The sequence below is a fragment of the Macaca mulatta genome, chromosome 18, assembly GCF_049350105.2.
Source record: "Macaca mulatta isolate MMU2019108-1 chromosome 18, T2T-MMU8v2.0, whole genome shotgun sequence".
NCBI classification, from domain to species: domain Eukaryota; kingdom Metazoa; phylum Chordata; class Mammalia; order Primates; family Cercopithecidae; genus Macaca; species Macaca mulatta.
This window is the reverse complement of record NC_133423.1, coordinates 55,028,650-55,048,079: the sequence shown is the minus strand read 5'-3', so window position 1 is coordinate 55,048,079 and position 19,430 is coordinate 55,028,650. Positions and strand designations below refer to the sequence as shown.

The 19,430-nt window shown below is 52.4% G+C and overlaps 1 protein-coding gene and 1 long non-coding RNA gene across 18 annotated transcripts in view; one reads left to right on the top strand and one right to left on the bottom strand.

Annotated features, from left to right (window-relative positions):
• CELF4 (CUGBP Elav-like family member 4) overlaps positions 1 to 19,430 on the bottom strand; it is a 321,222-nt gene that overhangs the window by 237,256 nt on the left and 64,536 nt on the right. For all 17 annotated transcript variants that reach the window (XR_003724646.2, XR_003724647.2, XR_003724650.2 and 14 more), the window contains exon 2: positions 4,604 to 4,686. Coding sequence is in view for 11 of the 17 variants with exons in the window: in XM_015121756.3 (XP_014977242.1) it covers positions 4,604 to 4,686 (83 nt within the window). In the remaining 6 variants the exon portion in view is untranslated. The remainder of the gene's footprint in view (positions 1 to 4,603; positions 4,687 to 19,430) is intronic.
• Positions 1 to 19,430, top strand: part of LOC144336404 (uncharacterized) — a 127,847-nt gene that overhangs the window by 47,891 nt on the left and 60,526 nt on the right. The gene's annotated exons all lie outside the window — the stretch shown is intronic.

The following is a 19,430-nucleotide window of genomic DNA, read 5'->3' as shown; positions in this document are numbered from 1 at the left end:
TAGTAGTGCTAGAAATCTAACTGAGCTCTTTTAAAAATAATTTTCCCACTTTAACATCTTTCCTGGTAAACTCAAAGGTCACATTGAATTTCCATGGAAGTGACCCGTCCTGAGTCGCGGTGACCTGAGTCGGGAGGTGCGATGGCGGGACTCTGCATGTCTGCCAGGCTGACATGAGGGGAGGGGAAGGGGGAGACAGCAGGGAGGAGTGTGTTAGTTTGCTTTGTATTCTAGGGTTGTTGGAGTGAGGACACAAAAGCCAATCTTTAACTAGTGAGTTGGAACTTTAATGTTTACCAAGCAGATACAGCTCCCACTTCCCTCACCCCCATCCCCGGCCAGCTCTAATTCCCATTGCTTCCTGGCCTCCTACTGACTGGACCCAGCTCTTTCCCTGCCAGCCCTGGTGAGAAGCCTTTTCTGCTACCAAAGGAACGAAGTGCTGGCCACAGTTTGTCATAGCACCCGGTTTTCTCTCATCTGAGCATCTCCCTTGAGACCTTGTATTCCCAACTTTGGAAACAGAAGGGCTCTTCCTGGAAGATAATTCCCCATAAAGTCCCAATGGCTGGAGGAGCTGTGACAAAGCAGCACGGGTCGATTTTAAGGAACAGATTTCTTTCAAGAGGCTTCCTGTGCATACTGTGGCTCCAGGTGGTTCTCAGAGTGGGTCTCTGCTGCCCCGTGTGAGTTGCCTGGCTCCTGGCCTGTCGTGTGTACCTCGACTCTGGGCAGTTTCTTGGACTGGTGCTCCCATCTGACTCATTTTACTCCCACCCTGCCCATATCCTGAATGAAAACTTTGAGTCACTCCTCCACTCCATGGTCATCCTGGTTCTCTCTAAATTCCTAAAGCAACTGGTGGCACTGGCAGAGGCAGGTATCCTGGGCTTTGGTAGCAGACTCACTGCTGGTCCTGGCTCGGCCACTTACCAATTTTGTGACCTTGGGCAAACCTCAATCTCCTCCTCTGTGGGGGATAATCATGACATCTTCTTCAAAGGGTGGTTGTGAAGATAAAATGAGGCAATGTAGGTAAAGTGCTTGGCATCATGCCTGTCGTATAGTGCATGCTTAAAAATATTGTGATTATTGAACAATTGTCCACACTATCCATTTTATAATAACATGTGCTGTCTTGTATTGTTGACGATGTAGATATTTTTGTGTGTGTGGCTTCCATCCCCAACTTGGTGGGCAATTCCAAGCGGGGAGGTGGATGTGGTTTTCTTATCTCTGTATTTTACAGAACGTCTGGCACACAGGACATACTTGTTGATGGATTGAGAAACTGCCCTATGTTGACGGTCCCCTGTGGATAGTGAAACAAATTTTGTGACTAGAGGGGCATGGGCATGAAAAGAACAGGAAGCCAGGAAAGAGTGAGATCGAGAGTATGAGGGAGAGAGAGGCAGAGAGATTAGAAAAAAAACTCTGCCTGGATTCTGGCAGAAGGCAGTGCTTAAAAAGACCCAGATGAAGCTTCATAGTTTAATAATCTAATTCTACTAGAAACATGCCAAACTCAAAAATAATAATCCATTTGTGACACTGGTCCAGGAATGACTCCATCAGCCATCAGAGGGCTCTGCTTAGGCTGGTTCCCAGGGATACTGGGAATCACGTATCACTGATTTGTAAGAACAGCCACTGTGGTCTGGTTTCTGAGCTTCCACTGATCCCAAGAGAAATGTCAGCTTCCCTTTTCAGGCCCCCAATGAAGACATGTGCTAGGGGTGCCTCTAGTTCTGTCTCTGTCATTTTGTTATTGTTGCTCATGGTGATGGTGGTGGTGTGTGTGTATGACAGCAATGGGATTATTTTTCTTGCTGGCAACAGGATGCAAGCTCCGTAACTCGCTAGAAACAGCATAGGCTGCCTGTACTATCTTTTCTCCTCTTTCTCTCCTCAGTGAGAAAGTGGAGGGCTGATTTTAATGGATTGATTTTAATGGATTTTGAAGTCTGGAAAAGTGCGTAAATTGCTGAGGTTACCAGTTTTCCAGGTTCTTCTTTTTTTTTTTTTTTAATTTCATTCTCCTTAGTCAGACATAAAGTGTGCTTGCTGGGGCACCTAGTGTGGCCACCCCAGACAAGAAGAGGTCCCCCTCTGCCTCTCACCCAAACAGACAGCCATGAACACAGCCTCAGCTGGCAGGAGCACCTATTATTTGGTTGGGTGAGAGCATTTGGCTTGGTCCCGTCCCTGCATTTGCTAGTGGCACACTTTCTCTGATCTCAAAGTAGAGAACCAACCAACAGCAAAAACACCAGATCTGCTTTCTGGAATCAAAACAACTCCACTTTAAAGAATAATTTTACTTGGTCATTTTGTATTTCATTCGTCTGCATGTAGGTTTGTGTGGAGACAATGTGCCCTCGGAACTTCGAGCTGCAATCCGGTCTTTTATTCCTGCCCCTCCCTCTGGTGGGCCGTGCCTGCCCGGAGAATTGTTTGATGAGGTTTTTGAGGCCATGAGTCTCCCTGTGAAGCCTTTGAAGAAGGGATGGTATTCGAGGGGACTCTAGGCTATGTTTCAGCTCTGCTGTTGGGCTCTATCTATCTTCCCCCCTTCCCCGTCCCAACATACATTCACGTTTCTTTTTGCCCTTTCCCTCAAACTTACTCAACTTGTCTTTGTGATTTCAGAAAAATGCCACTGGATCTCCTAGTATGAAGGATTAGCACAGATTATGGGGAACAGTGTTAATTATCGGTGGAAGGGGGGCTGGCGCGTCGCTCCAATGTGCTCCTGATTTCCCCTGGGCCTTTCTGCCTGGTAATAAGCCTTCTTTAATCTGGCAGGCCCCTTGGTGAAATCAGCACCACGGACAGTGATATTGATTGCTTCTGAGAAACCATCACAGCTGCTCAACCAAATTACCTTTGATATGTGACCTTTAATGTAATTACTGCAACATCAAAGTATTTCTATAAATTATTAAAGAACTAATACACTCCATCATTTAGCTATTCTATTATATGTAAAATAAACAACCACAAGTTAATGTTAGATCCTCAACAATCCACACTTGCTACTGAAATACTCCCAGTTCCCAGCCTCTCCCCTTTCAAAATCCTAAACCTCCCCCTCCCACCTTCTGTCTGTCTGTTTCCACATCTGATTCCGGCTTTTAGCCATCATGAAACTCCCCAGCAATCTCTCTCAAGCTGATGAAGGGCCTCCCATAACAATGTGGTATTTTCTATTCCATTTGGGTGGCTCTAAAATATCTATCACAATCTCCCCCAAAACAAAGTACCATAAACACTTTATTAATCAGCACAAACCTTTCTCAGAAGCCTTTGATTATCCTACAATATGGCTTTATGCTTCACACATAACATGGGGCGATGTGGAGCATATTTCTGCCATCTTACAGAGGGCACCCAGAAAGTAATTACTATAATATATGTGCATGTAGCCGCGCCACTGAAAAAACAACTGGGGAACGGCCACCCTGCCAGAGCTGGGCTTCACACAAAATCTGTGCGGTGCTCGATTTCCATATATTTGCATCTGTGGGTATGTTATTAAGATGACTCAGCCCCGTGCTTTGCAATCACAAATACCAAAATACAATACAAAGACTGTCTTAATGGAAGGAAGGCCCTGTGTAATTCAGCACTCCCCACCCCTAAACGAGTAAAGAAAGATCTTTGATGCAAAGGAAGGCTGCCCCCGCCCGGAGTTGCATTTTCTCTCCGTCTACCTGGTTAACCTTTCCCGCTGTGGGGTAGAAATGGAAACGTGTGTTTACATACGGTTGGCTTGGTAAGAATGTAAACATGCATGTGTAAGCATGGGTGTGCATACTTATAGAACACACGTGCTTCCCTGCAGTGTCCATTGTATAAGCGTCAACACTATATTTAGAAATTCTTTAAATTATGCCCACAAACACACATCTTTCCATTTATCTTTAGATACTCAGCAGCCGTATATCTCTCCCCCCTCACCACCGCCCCATCTCTCTGAACCCACAGGAGAGACCGCGCAGACCCTTGACCCAAAGAACACTTCTTATTTTATGGTGATGAACTAGCCTCGATAATAGCCATGGCTGATATCACACCCAGTTAGGGGGGCCATAAATAATTCTCTTCTCCCCCGCACAGAAGCTATAAACCAGGGCCGAGGCGCGATAGTTTATCAAAGACGAGGGCTGGCTCCTTAAATAAACCGCGGTGATCTCACTCGCGGCGCCCCCTCCCACGCCGCCCCCCAGTCACCCCGCCCAGAGCGGACGGCGTCGACTCGATGGGCTGACTCGATAGCGCACGCGGCCCGCAGGCCGGGCGGAGGCAGCTCCCGGCTCCGGTCGGTGCCCCGGGGCGCGCCGCTCCCCCGCCCCAGACTGCCCGCGCAGGAACGGCGTCCAGGCTCCACCTTCAAGGCCACGGCCAAGTGGGGTCCCTGCCGCGATCCGTCGGGCCCGGACGGCCGAGAGCCCGGCGATTTGGGGGGCGCGCGGGCTCCCGAGCGCAGGCGGGCGGCGGGCGCCCTGACGCTCTCTCCCCCCGCGCCGCGCGGCCGCCCGGCCTCCCGAAGTCGCCCCCTATCGGCGCGTCGGCCGCTTGCGCCGCGGCGGGCGCCACTTACCCCGGGCAGAGTCTTCTGCTCGTGTAGCGCGCTCTGGGCCTTCAGCGCTGACTCACGCTCGCAGTAGGTGAGGAAGGCGCAGCCTGGGGAGGGAAGCAAGCGCCGAGAAGGGTCAGTGGGGAGCCCCCGAGCCCGCCGACGCTCCCTGCCGCCCGCCTTCCAGGCTCCCGCCCCTCCCTGCCGCTCGGTCCCTGTCCCCACCTCTCTTTCTCTCTCGTGCACTCTTCTTGGAGCTTCTCTGCCTCTCTGTGTTCCCGGCTGTCTGCTTCTCCTACCTCCCTTTGCTTTTCTATTTTTCTCCCTCCGCGGAGTCTCCCCACCCTGCATCTTCCCCCCACTACACCCCCCTCTCCCTACGGTTCTCTCCCTACCCGGTCCCCTGGTGCCTCAGACCTCTCTGCCCTGTTTCAGCGTCAGCCCCTACGCTTCCTAGAAGGGGCAGCTTCCACCCCTCACCCCCAGCACCTCTAGCCACACTTGACCATGGACTCTCCTGGCCGGTAGGAGTGCTGGGCGCTGCTACCTCGGGGATGGTGGAGGGCTCCTCTAAGCCTTCCAAATAAAGGCTCAGTCTGTAAGAAGTACCCCAAGCCAGGCCCTCCTAATAAAATAAACGTACCCTGTGTCCCTTGTCCCAACCTCTGTTGTCTAATTTGCAGTGACAGGTGGTCTTCACACCCCTCCAAGTCATAGGGCTTCTAGGGCATATCCAGGCCACCGAGGCACAGCGCTAGATCACCCTTGCTCTGCCTTTAATTCCCTGGGTGACCTTAACAAATCACATCCTCTTTCTGGCCTCAGTCTCCCCACCTGTGAACTGGGAAGGCTCAGTCTAGCTCTCCCGCTGAGTAATTCTAATTGGGCCACACCCCACCCCATCGACAGGGAATCTGGATTTGACAGAGCAATATACTCAAGGGGTGACTTTTCAGTGCTGTCCTTTAGGTGTGGTGACAAGGCCAAGAGAGTGGGGATAGGGGAGTCTTTCTGGGAGTTCTCATAAGCTGCCCAGCGTGCCCAGTGTCAGGCCTTCTTCCTCTGCCTGCAGATGTGGCTGAAGGTGGCTTGGGAGGCCTGCAAGGCTCAAAACCATGGGGAAAGCTCAAAAGCTCACTATGGCGAAAGCAGGCTTGAGTGTTCTGGGGAACAGTCATCTCAGACCTTTTCAAGCCACCCATGGCCCCAGAGAAGGCACCCTGTGGAATCGTTGCCTCTCTTGTTCCTCGCTCTCTCACATGGTCTTATCCAAGGCCACATCCCCAACAACCTGTGCTCCCTTCTGCCCCCCATTCCTCTGCTCTCACCACCTCCTCACCTGGTATGCCCTTTTTCCCCATGTTCACTTCTCCCAAACCCGTTGATCATTCAAGAATCTGATCAAGTTCTACCTACTCCAGGCAGCCCTCCTTGGCTGGTCTAGTCCATCCCCAGCCAATCTCCACAGCCAGCCATTTGGTCATTGCCATGGCCATTTATTTCCTGAGTTCTCACTCTGTGCCAGGCTCTGTGCCAGACCTCGTGGCCCAGGCCCTCCTCTCATGAGGCCCACAGGCTGCTGGTGCCAGTCTGGTACCTACGCCAGCCCTTGTGACCAGGCATGCTTTAGACTCTGGTTGCTGGGCACAGAATGCTCCTGGTGTCCTCTGCAGCTTCTGACTCCTCCACCACCCAGCCTGCACCCATTGAAAACCTTTTTCCTCCCCTTCCAATGTAGAAATTCCTCCTGCCTCCCTTCCCTTTCTGGCTTCAGAGAGGAGGTGGAAAGGGAATGTATTTGTGAAAGGAACGGAGATGAAAGAAGGAAGCAGGGAGAAAAGCCTGGGAGACAGAAACTCTCGGCTCCCAGTGCCCCCTCTGCCTTCCCCACCTCTCAACTCCTGCCCCAGGCTTGGAGAAGCATCAGAGAAGCCTCTCTCCCACTCTGTCTCATCTCTCCCTTCCTCCAGACACCAGATCGCCCCTCCTCCCTCTCCCGTCCTCCTCCTTCCTGGTCACTGGCAGACGGTTATTGATGGAGACACCCGGGGACTGAAATGAATAGCGGTCAGAGGCCCCCGTGACGTCGTCCCTCGTGCTGCCGCCTGCTTCTCCCGGGGGCGTCTTTCCTCCCGTCCCCTTGTTGGCCTTGTCCTCTGCCTGCAACCAGGAGGTGGCCACTGCCTCTGCTGCACGCAGGCAAGCCAGCTTGGGACAAGGTCAGGGGCAGGTTTGGAGGGAGGAGGATAAGGGGAGGGAGGAAGAGGAGGAGGAGTAGGAGGAGGAAATGACCATATTGTTTCCATGGCCCAAGATAATAAGAAAAGGATTCCAGAGGAAAAAGAATCTGTTGCTTTTGTCCATCTTCCAGGAATTTCTGCCACAGTTTTTGAGAGAGCTCACAACTTTGTTGTGAATGAGAATCTTTTAGGATCCTCCAGACCTTGGGTGACCTCCCCCTGCCGTCTCCACCCCCTGAATTTATCTCCTTCCAGTCTTCCCCCCCCCCCCACTCACCGGCCCCCTCACTACTTCTCAGCCCGCTAGGCGCACTCTGCCTTAGGGTCTTTGCACTGGTCTTTCCTCTGCCCAGAAAGGCCCCCCGACCCCACACCTGCTATCAGCATGGTGTGCTCCTTCCCTTCCCTCTGGTTTCTGCTCAAATGAGACCTCCTCAGAGACACTTCTCTTGACCACCCCATTTGACATAGCCCTGCGCTCACACAGACCCGGACTCCTTGTCCCATTGTGTTTTCTGTTTGGCACCCATCACTCCCTAACAGAGTCACATATATTTGCTCATAGATGGACAGGCTCCCTGTGCTCAGATGAGGTTAGGAACCTGGTTTTGTTCTGTTTCTACTTGGTTCTCAGTGCCCAGCATATGGATGCAGGCTAATATGTCAGAACACCTCAGCTAATTTGGTGGGGGCAATAGGCACAGAAATGCTGCTCAGAGGCTACTGAGAGCTGTCCAAGATCTGTGGACACTGAGGCACACTGGACTTCCATAGTGGTGGCAGGGCCAGAGGTTGCCCGAGGGTTGATAGGCGGGTTCCTGATGGGAGGGTTTTTGCCCCAAGAGCTCCCAGGAGCCTGTTGAACCTGACAGTGCACTCTCACCATGCTTCCCCCTTCACCCCCAAGTGGATCCCAGGAAAGGCTGATAAACAACTGCAGATCCTGATTCTTCCACCATCCAGCCTGCACCCAATGAAAACCCCTTTCCTCCCCTTCCAGTGTAGAAATTCCTCCTGCCTCCCTTCCCTTTTCGGGTTCAGAGAGGAGGTGGAAAAGGAATGTATTTGTGAAAGGATCAGAGATGAAAGAAGGAAGCAGGGAGAGAAGCCCAGGAGAGCCCCTTCCCAGGCAGGGCCCACTTCAGTTTCCTCATGTGTAAAATGGGAAAAGTAATGGCCCTCAGAAGCTTGTGGGGAGACCTACTTGCCAGTGAGTATGAACAGCCTCTGCAGGCTTCACTAAGTGCAGGCTGCAGTGTCAATATCAGTTCACTGTTGTGAAGCAGGGGCTAGAGAGGTGCTGGAGCCCCTTCCTTCTCTCCCTCTGCACCTCTGTGAGGCGGGAGTGGTTGGACACAGAGGCTGACTGGGCAGTCCCACCCCGGGCCCTTCCCAGTCCATCTCCAGCCTGTCTGATGCAGCGGCTGACACGCCAGCACGGCAGATTAGTCGGCTATCTTAAGGCTCTTTGAGAAAGGCAAATGCGGATAAGCAGTTATTAACGCTGACTCCGGGGTTCAAAGGAAGGGACCAGTCTGCTCCCTGGCTGAGGCCAGAGCCCTGGGGGAATGGTGACTGTGGGGAGGGAGCTGCAGGAGGAGAATTTACCATCACAGGGTGCTGTGGATGGTGAGAGGCCTGGGGTGGGGGTTGGGGGGCTGGGGAAGAAAGGGTGCCCAAACCTCAGCCATTGGACACTCACTGCTCTCTCCTGGAGAGGGAATGGGGGTGGGACACAGAGAACCCCCAGCTAGGACAGCTGGCCTTGACTTCCTGTGGCTCATTTCCACATCTCGCAGGGATTGAGGAGGGGGCTGTGGGCTGTGAGGATGTCCAGCCGAAAGCGGGGAAGGTGGGGAGCATCAGCCTCGGCCCAACAGCCACCAATCTGCCAAACTCACTCTCCTATGATGTACTGAGGTGTCTCCAGAGATATCCCTGGTGGGGCCCTTTGGGAACTCACAGTTGAGGTGGGAAACGGGATTCTCTCAGGGAGCAGCTGCCTAACAACACAAGACAGTGTGGGACAGAGGCTAGCACCGGGCTCTGAAAGCTGAGGCTTGAGAAGGTCTGTGGAGGGTGCCTCATCCTTCCTGGGGATATAGCTGGTGGCGTAGAAATCTCTCCCCATCTTCACACCCAGAAATCCCCCCCAAGTCCTACGATCCACATATACTTGTGCTTACAGAGGAGTCAGCAAGGATCCAGTGTGGCTGCTTGGAATAGCAAAAAAACCAAAAACCAAAAACCAAACAAACAAAAAAACCCATAAATACGTAAAAACCACCTAAATGTCCCTTAGGACAGGAATGTTTTAATTTTTAAACTGTGAATACCCGACAGCAGTTAAAAAGATGAAAAGACCCTCAGTGTACCAGCATGGAAAGCCACATTGTCAGATGGGAAAAGCAAGTTGTGAAATAATAGACGCCATGTATGTACAACGGAGACACAATCAACTCGCCCATTATATACTCAGGCCTGTATTTACGTGTGAAAGACAAAGTCTGGAAGTCACACCAAACTGGAAACAGGGAGTACGGGGTGGGGAGTAGGGGGGTATGTTTCCTATGACTTTCACTTTTTTTGTTTTGTTTGACACATTTACACCCAGAGTGTATTCGTGTATCACTTGCATAATTAACTTGAAAGGAAAAAAAAATCGTTGCTAAAAGAGGAGGATGAAATGAAAAGGAGGTGGGTGAGAATAGGTGAGCCCGACAGGATGCAGGGCCCATGGCCTGTATTGAGGAGACAAAGATCATTGCACATCTGCCACCTGGCAAATATACTTCATGAGGGAAATTATCCTTGGTGGGGTGGCTGTGGCCCTGCCTCAGAGCTTCCTCTGAGCTGGGGCTGGCTGCTGCGGTGCTGGGGGTTGACACAGGCGCTCTCGACTTTGCAAGCTGGAAATGTAAATGGTTCTGGTTCTTTGGCCCTGAGTTCTGGGGGTTGGTGTTTGGGGGATGGAATCCATGATGGTGCAACCACCTCTCCATCTTCGCCCTCCCATTTTCGAGGGCCCTCCCAGCTGTGTGACTCTGATGGGACCTGAGGTAGAGCCACCCAAGTGATCCAGGGGCTCTCTGGGTGGGTTAGGACCTCACCCTGAGCTGCCCCCTTTCCCGTCCCAGTGTCTGGGATGGTTCTCCCAGCACCGGCTCATTACAGAGTCTACCACACTTTAGGGGTCAGCGCTTTCTGTCCCACCTCTTCCTGAGTTATGGGATCAAGCAGGATAGAAGCGCAGCCTGTTCTGGAGCGAGACAGCTTTGGAAATCATCCAAGGTGGGGTGGGGGTGGAGAGGTAACAGAACTGTGGGGTGAGAAATCACACCACAGTGCTGCCCTCAGGAGCTGACACCTGGGCTCCCTACAGCACCCTCTCCTCACTCGAGAGGGACGCCATGCCCACCTCCTCTCCTCACCCAAGAGGGACCCCGTGCCCACCTCCTCTGGCCAGCACAGACCTGCCTGTCCTCTAATGCTCGAGATTCCATCACATACACTGAATACTTTGGCCTGCATGCCTGTTTCCTTATTCAGCCATGTCACCTTCTCCCACTTACCATTCTTATTTACTTATCCCTTCCATTTACCAGCTTGATGCCTTGTCTCTGAATAGACTTTCAATTCGGTGAGGGTGGAGACAGGCTCTTCTATGTCTATACGACTAAATGGAGGACCCAGCTGCTCGTTCAGGTGTCTGTGAGCCGGAGACCAAGAGGGACTATGGGGGTGGGGGAAAGAGATTCAAGATTGGGGCACTGAAGGGAGATTGGGAAATGCTGGCAGAGTGAGGAGAGAAGGGAGAAGGAGTGTGGCAAGAGGGGTGAGCACTGGGCCAGGGAGGGGCAGGCAGCGTGGGCAGCGGGAGGGTGCTGTCAGGCTCAGGTGCATGCAGGGGTGGCAGATGCCCCTCTCCGACATGGGCGGCCTGCAGACTGTGGTGCAAGGGGTGGTGCTGTGCCCAAGAAGGTGGGTGGTGCCCTCTCCCATGTGGGGGGAAACACAGTGCAGCAGAATTAATTGCACGGAGATGGCAGTAATTTACAAAGCCCCCATGTACCAGGATAAAAGGCCCTTGTCATTGTGAAGTGAAGGAAGTACAATTTCCTGCCCAATTCTGAACAGGGCCGAAGCCTGGGGTGTAATCATCACAGAAGGGAAGGCTCCCGATGTGATGCTCTCCCTCCTCCCACCCCAGCTGGGCCTTGCCTTCCTACTAATTGAATTACAGAATTAGCCAGAGGAAGGTGGCCCTAGAATAGGAAGGTCTGGACTTTAATAAAACATCAGATCCTTTAGGCCTTGGACTTGGCTGGCCTGGAGGAAATGGGAAAAAGCTGGGGGGTGGGGAAAGAGAAGGGAGCAGGAGGCCTACTAGCCAGACCTAGGGGCCAAGGAAGGGGCTCCCTGAAGGCCCCTCTGCCCCAAATTTCCACTCATCCACCTGCCATGGTGCCTGAAATCACAGCTGCGGAGCATCATTCTTTAGTGATCCTCACCCCCGGCTGCACCTGAGAATCACCTGGAGGAGTTAAAAAACATGTAGGCCACTGCAGAGAAGTTATAGTGGCATCTCTGGGAGTGGATAGCAAGAGGGAGGGAGGGAAAGTCCACCAGTTTCACTGGGAAGAGGGTTACTGGCGTTCTGAGGTCACATCTGTTCCCCATCCAGGCTCTGTCTTTCGTGCTCTGGGTGGGCAAAGGCAGTCTTCCTGGTACCTTTTGTAGAAGATGTTCTGCTGCCACCTGAGGGAGGGGCAGCTACAGAGCAGCTCTTCATGTACATATTCTTCCTCTGCAAACATCCTCCCACCTCGAGTGCCTGGCCAGAGTCCACACAGCCTTTAAGACCCACCTCTTATGTCCTACTCCGAGATGAAGCCCTGATCATCTACCTCGGCCACTGTGGTCTCACTTTCTGTGGATTCGCGTGTGGCCTCTGCCCATGGTCGGCCTCAAGGATGAGCCTCATTTTCTCACCTCAACCGTGAACAACTTGAGGCTGGGCCCTTGGGGCTCAGCAGGACTGAGTAACAGGTGGGAAAAAGACCCCATGGGTCTGTGCCACTTTCTCCGCTCTTCTCTGTGTGTCCAGCCACAGGTTGACCCTCCTGCCATCTTCCCAGGACCTTCCCTGGCCATTCTTGTTTCCCTAGTTCTTTCCACCTAGATCTTCTTCCCTTTCTCTTCCCACTCCTCCGAGTACTCCGTGCTGGTATTCCAACAATTCCTGCAGTGTCTTCTCTCCATGTGACACAGTGATTCCCCACCCACAGAATAGATCTCTGACTTCCTCTTGCTTCTCCACCCCCATGGGGTAAACCCAAGCCTAAGAACATCATCCTTTCCTCTGCTGCCTTCCCCCATGCCTCACTCCTTGAGGGCCCACGTAACTTTCTAGGAGTGTCTAAGTTTTCCTTCCTCCAGGAAGCCTTCCCTGACTACTTCAACCCCAGCATCTCTCATAGCCCTTGGCAATGGTCCTTCTCATTTTGCAGTTAGAATCCTACATGTCTTTGTCTGCCTTGCATTTGTATGTGTTCGCCCGGAAAGTAAATACTCTATTATAGGAGTAGCTCACCCCAGGGCCCCCTTTCCACCAGTGGCAGACAGTGTAGAATGCAGAGATTGCTGAGCTCCATTCTGCCTCTGGCTGGGTGAGTGTGAGCGGAGTGGCAGCAGGAAGTGGCTGCTGCAGGGATGGGGGTGTGGGAAAGGTGGGCCATGAGGTCTGGGGAAGTCAACACATCGCTCAGGCCCCTGGTGGCAGGAGCCATCCGTCTTCCTCAGAGGAGGCAGCCTGTGGGGATGGGGGTGATGGGGACTGCAGAGGTGGGGGAGGGGGAAGAGGGATGGTCCCCTAAGCCAATGCATCAGAGGCTGCAGCCTGCTCTCCTCTTTAAGGGCTCTCCAAGTGCTGAAATCTCCCCCTTGGCCATGCATTCTTCTTTCAGGCTCTGCACTGCCCTCCAGAGTCTCCTCTCTTTAAATCAGAAACTCCAGAGAAGAACATGGCCCATTCTAGAGTGCGAGTGAGTTTTGTTGAGTTAAACTCCTCTGTGTGGTATGGGAAAAGAAATGGCTCACTGTGACTCATTCTGCCCTTTTTACCCACAAGACAGAGACGTGCACAGAACTGGGGTGGTCCAGATTTTCCTCAAGCTAGACTTGAATCTCCCAGGAAAGGGACCAACCTTCTCTTTCTTTCCTTGCTGAGTTCAGGGCAGCGTGTTCAGACTGAGGGACCTAACTGGCTCTAGACAAGGAGGTGCAGACCTCAGAGGGTTAAAGGACCAGCCAGTGGATCCTTTGCCAAGTGTCCCTCCCTGCCAGTTGCCCTTGTTTATGCCCTAAAAGCTTGAGAATTACATGTCTGGTGTCGGCTGCTCCATCTTTATAGCACTGTGAAAAAAGTGAATGTGACATATTGATGGCCTGTCCCCCTTTTCAGCAAAGAGCTCCTCCATGTCTGGCCAGGCCTGATGGGCCCATGAGGCTCAGGAAAGTAGGGACTGGCCCAGGGTGGGTGTCAGCCTTTCCAACATGGGCTTACAGAAGTGAAGTCTGCTCAGCTGACCACATTTGTTGGACTTTGTTCCTGCAGCCAGGGGCCTGCTTCTGCACCTCTTCTCTGGCCAGCAGCTCCTACTGGTCCCCAAGAGAGCATGAGGGTGCTCCCTTGTGTGTGTTTCTTTGGCAGAGGGCCTTGATTTGCCAGAGTGCTGTCATGTGCATGATCTCAGCATTCTTACACCTCAGCATAGTCTGGGGATGGGAGGTATTATCAGCGTCTGACAGCTCAGAAGCTTGAGACTGGGAGAGGCTCTGAGATGTGGCCACAGTGGGAGAGCAGAGACCCTGGGTCTCCTGATGACTATTTTTGGGCTCAGTTCCTGTTTCCCCCTCCAGGAGCCCTAGGCAGTGTCTGAGGACAGTGTGAGGATGGGCCGTGCTCAGGGAGACACAAGGGTCCTTGGAAGGGAGAGGTCCTCCCTCCCCACCTCCCATCCTGTGGCCTTCTCTTGGGATAAGGGGCTCAAGGGTGACCTCATTTTCTTCCTGCAGGGACCCAAGTAGAGTCAGCTGAGGTGGTGCCTGGCCTTCCTCTATCACAGGTACCCTCTCAAATGTCAAAGGCAGGCACGCCATGGGCTCCTCTGCAGAGGTCTCTAGCTGAGCATCAAGGGTGGATTTCAAATGCATTTGGGGCATTTGCTACTCACATGAGTGCCAGGATAAATTCTTTGCTAGAACCTAGAAGCTGAACTATGTTCCTTTCTAATGAACCTGGTAGGGGAGTTTAGATCTTCCTGTTTGAATTCTCTTAGACCAGGGTGAGAAGCCAGGCTCAACTCAGTGGGGACGGCCCACAGTGGAAGGGGCTCTCAGAGGCCTCCTTAGCAAGACCAAAACCATCGCTAAATTGTGTGATATGGGCGACAGACAGGGCCCCTGACGAAGCTAGGCATCTTCACTGGTTTGGGACGGAAACCACCTCCCTCCTCACCAACAGCTTTTGAGCCTCTGCCTCACTCCTTCCACCCCTGCCTGGATTCCCTCTCCCTCTTGGCCTGTTTGGTCAGAACTTCACAGCCTCACTAGCTGACCTCAGCCACGTGGCTCAGCCCTGGCCTGACACCCTGACCTCCTCAGCACGTAAGAATCACACCGTGCCGCATCTGAGGCTCCAGTGGCTAGTATCATTTGCTGGGTTGTGTATGTGTCTTATATCTGCACAGCGAGCTCAGCAAATGCTTGCCGAGTGAGTGGTAGAAAATTCCCCTTGCTGGAGCTCTCCATGGCTGTGGGACTGCTGAGGTGGAGATGGGGGTCATTTTTCACAGGGGGAGCGCCTTCCCCATGCAGAGGGAAGCTCGGAGGACTCTGTCCTTGGACAGCCTCTGAAGCCCCCGTCCCTATCCCCAGGCCTGAAGCTCTCCATGATATATCCACAGGGACAGCTCTCTGCCTGCATGATTTGTGTGCGTGCGTGCTTGTGTGTATGTGTGTGCGATGGGCTTCTCTGACTCTTCTCCTATGAAAGGAGAATAGATCATACCAGCAAGGCAGTGGAGCTATGAGTCCCTTTGTGACTTCTTAGGACAGACCCTCCCTTTGGGTTACACTGCTAAGCCATGCCTCCCTTCCCCAGCAGTGTGTGACCATATCACTGTGGGTTTTTGCTTATTCTCTCCCCGTGTCTGGAGTGCCTTCCCCACTCCCGGGCCCTCCACCAGATCTCCAACCTTTTGAACCCTGTTCAAGCTGCAGCTCCTCACTCTAACCCTCCCAGCTTCTCAGCCCTTGCTAGGTCTCCTTCAAACATGTCTGATGTCCTCAAATGAATGCTTGGTTGAGCAGCTTTCTGCTATTCTCGTCTGTGAGAATCCTGTCCCTCAACTAGACCACAGCTCCCAGGGCTGGACCTCTTCTCTGGAGCCCCCTACCAAGCCCCAGGATAGGGTCTCATAAGAGTAGTTGGGTTGAGCTGGACAAAATTCAGGAGGGGAGGGTGTGTCCACGCCTCTTTGATTGCAGGGTCTGGTCATATGGTGGCACTCAGGACCCACCTGGTGAGGTGAAATAATCTCGCCTCTCTCCTCCGGTTTCTTCCTAACAGGCACTAATTCACTTAAAGAATAACAGCAATGAATTTTTTTTAAAAAACAAACATAACCAAGAAATTCCAACCTCAGCATCCACGATAGGCTATTTTGAAAAGACCAATAGCCAGGAGTCCCATATTACAGGATCAATGTTTGGAAAATGTGATTTTCTTTTTAAAAGCAGGAAAACAATCTCACACTGTCCTGGCAGGCCACAGTCCAGCTCTCGATAGAGGGTGTCTTTCTCTCTCATGATCTTGGTCATTTAAGCCAGTGTTCTGGCTGGGCTTTGGGCTGCACCCAACACCAATATGATAAGTTCAATCAAGGCATTTAGCAATATTTAACCTGAGGGCTGCGGTGAAGAGGGAGTCAGCAACTGTGACCGGGATGCCCGCCTCAATGAGTCAATCCCTCAAATCCAGGGGGGCCCTAAGGAAGCAGAATTCTCATTTTTCAGAGGAGTAGGGGCTCTGGGTTTTGCTCTAGAGCCAGCTGGCCTCGGTCCTGGGGAGGGCTAGAGCTATTCCAGGTCATCCTGCAATCATGCTGACTCTCAAGAAGTGCCCAAGGTGGGTCAGAGGAGTTGGTAAATGGGGAGCCTGGCCTATGGGGTAAGACAGAGCCCAGCATTTAGCTCTAGTTTTTCTTTTCCCAGAGACCCACCCACATGCCCACAGAGCCCACCAAGAAAGAAATGAAGCCAGCTTATCAGCTGACTGTTACATAAGACCAAACAAACCATGTGACTGGGATTGGAGGTGCTGTCATCTGTGGATAGAGTGAAAAGATGCTTCATTCATTCATTCATTTCACAACCATTTATTGATGGCCCACAATTTGCCATGAAATACATACCCCCTGCTTTAAAAGAGACCATCGGTGCTGGGTGCAGTGGCTCATGCCTGTCATCCCAACACTTTGGGAGGCCTAGGTGGTCAGGAGTTCAAGACCAGCCTGACCAATATGGTGAAACCCCATCTCTACTAAAAATACAAAATTAGCTGGGCATGATGGCTGCGCCTATAGTCCCAGCTATTCAGGAGGCTGAGACAGGAGAATCACTTGAATCCGGGAGGCAGAGGTTGCAGTGAGCTGAGATCGCCCCACTGCACTCCAGTCTGGGTGACAGAGTGAGACTCTGTCTCAAAAAAAAAAAAAAAAAGAAAAGAAAAGAAAAGAGATTATCAGTAAGCATGCTTGGAAGGCCAGGTGATGAGTGTGCAACCAACACACCTATCAAGCCAAAGTTTGTGCAGGGCCTATTGGTGGCACAAATATAGCAGCAAACACTTACTGGTTTTTGGTTGTATTTTGGGCTTTGTTCTAAGGGCTTTCTATGTTTTGACTCATTTAATGTAAGTCTATAAAATAGACTTATCATCCCCATTTCACAGGTGAGGAAATGGAGTCACTCAAAAATTAAAGACTTGCCTGAGATCTTGTGACCAGGTCCCTGATAGAGCCAGTGTGTGAGATGGGCAGGCTGCCTGCAGAGCCCATGTCCTGAACCCTGGACTCTGCAGCCTTGAGAAGGAGGTTACTCAACTCGGCGGGGGGAGAACTCACTGCAGGGACATCTGAGTGAATCTCCAACCCAGAGTGGCCTTAAGGGAAGAGTGTGCTAAAGGAAAGCTCTGTATGTTCAAAGACTGAACAGAGTAGGTTTGGGGGCCCTGGAGTGGTTTAGAAGGGCTGGAGCCTGTAAGAGCACCATCTCCTCCTCAACACTCCCCTAGGTGCCTTCCTCAACATCTTTATTTGGCTTTCTCACTTTCTGTTCTTCTTCCTCTCCTCCCTTCCCCTCCCCTCCCCTCCCTTCCCCTCCCCTCCCCTCCTTTCCCCTCCCTTCTCCTTCCCTCTTCTTCCCTTCCCTCCCCTCCCCTCCCCTCCCTTTCCTTTCCTTTCCTTTCCTTTCCTTTCCTTTCCTTTCCTTTCCTTTCCTTTCCTTTCCTTTCCTTTCCTTTCCTTTCCTTTCCTTTCCTTTCCTTTTCTTTCCTTTCCTTCCCTTCCCTTTCCTTTCCCTCCTTTCCGTCCTCTTCCCTTCTCTTCCCTCCTCTTCCCTCTTCTCCCATCCCCTCCCTTCCCCTCCCTTCCCCTCCCCTCCCCTCTTCTTCCCTTCCTTTTCTCTTTCCTCTTTATGTCCTTTCCATTGCCCGACTCCTCCCTCTTCCTCCCTCCCTTCCTGTCATTGTGTTTTGCCTCATGACTAGCACCTATATTCTCTCTTGTCCACCTATTTAATTTTCCCCCGACCACTCCAGACTGCACCGTTTTTCCCATCCCTACACAGTGGTAACATGGGACCTTGAGGTTCCTGTCACCAGCCAGCTGGTGACTCTGAGGAAGCCATCCAACCCCTGTGGTCTGATTGCTGCCATCCACAGGGTGTCTGGAGTCCTGGGGGAGGGTTGCACCTGGCCTGGGAGGGAGGTGGGTCTGACTGTGACAGTAGCCTCTGCTTTCTTCTGGGAGCCCTGGGGTAGTTTACAGAGTCTCTTCCAGAATCTGAGAAATGGGGATAATGAAACTCACCTGCTGGGGTCCTGGGTGCCCAATAGAGTACCTGGGATATAACTAATGGGGGGTATTACTCTTGTTGTTGTTGTCAGTAGTAATAGTTGTGATGTGATCCTTAAATTCCCTACAGAGTGAAAAATGGCTTTGGCCTTCATACTGTCTGTTGTCTGCTTCCCTTTGTAGGACCTGTGTGTGTGTTCCTTGGTTATAACCACACACGTACACACTCATAGGGGACAGGGACCTCCTTGCACTTCCTGTACAGCACAGGCCAGCGCGTGTGGGGGCTCAGAGCGACGGATGGTTTGCTTGAAGAGTCTAGGATAGTGGTGTGTTTTGTTTCCCTTGTGTGCATGTGTGTCTAAGATGCTAATGACAGGAGGTGGTAATGAGCTGGCAGGGGCCTAGGTGACAAAGAGCTGGCTTCATGCATCCCCAAAGAGGTACCTCAGTTTCAATTGTTTCTTTTGTGAGAGGAATTGTCAAGACCTGGGAATGTGGGCTGGGGAGGGCTGGAGAGAGGAAAGCTGGGGCATTGCAGACAAGGTTTATAGGAGGCAGATCTCCATACAGGAGCAGAACAGGGTCCTGGCAGCACTGAGATGGAACAGCCTGGGAGGGACGGGGAGCCCCAAGAGGATGGCAGGTCCCTCGTGGGAAGGGAAGGAATGTGGATTGAGCACTCTCATCCGTGTTACCTGTTGACTTCTCAAGCGGACCCTGTGAGCTCTGCAATGGCGGGGCCGGCTCCCTCTGCATGCCTCTTGTCTGCCCTACTCCTGGCACAGGGCCTGGCATGGGGACTGGAAGCATGGGGTAAGGGATGGTCAATGGTTTGCATGACAGTGCTGACTGGAGGCCTCCAGCAGGTCAACAGGTCTCTCTGGGCTTCAGTTTCCTTTTTTGTAAAGTGGGTTTGATGATCCCTACCTATGAGTCTGTGTCCTCAGCATCCCACACAGTCCTGGCACCAAGTGGGTCCTTGGCACAGACTCATCAATGAATGAATGAGTGGAAGAGTGGGGAATGGGAAGTACACGTCCCTCTTTTATACACCCAGGAAAGGAGCACGAGTCAATCATCCCAAGACCACATATCTGGTCGGTAAGGTAGCTAGACCTCAGGTGCACCACCGCCTCCTGGGTTGAGTAAGGCTGGGGAGCCCAGTGCCGCCCTGGCAAAGGGAGAGCAAGCCAGACAAACTGTGTAGGAAGCTGACTGTGAGTCAACAGATGGAGGTGTGTCTCCAAGGCTGTGCACCAAACGGAAGGGAACCGAGAGAACAGATTCATGTGAGGAGGTGTGGGCCGAGTGCAGCCAGTGCCCCTGCCCCTGCCTGGGTGGACAGCGGGCAGCAGCCAGGGCTGGGGAGAGAGGGAGGCACAGGTGCAATGCTCACGAGTGCTACAGCTGTATAGGGCTCTATTCTCTGTCTTCACTGACCTTGAGAGGTCCAGGGATGGGAAGGAGTAG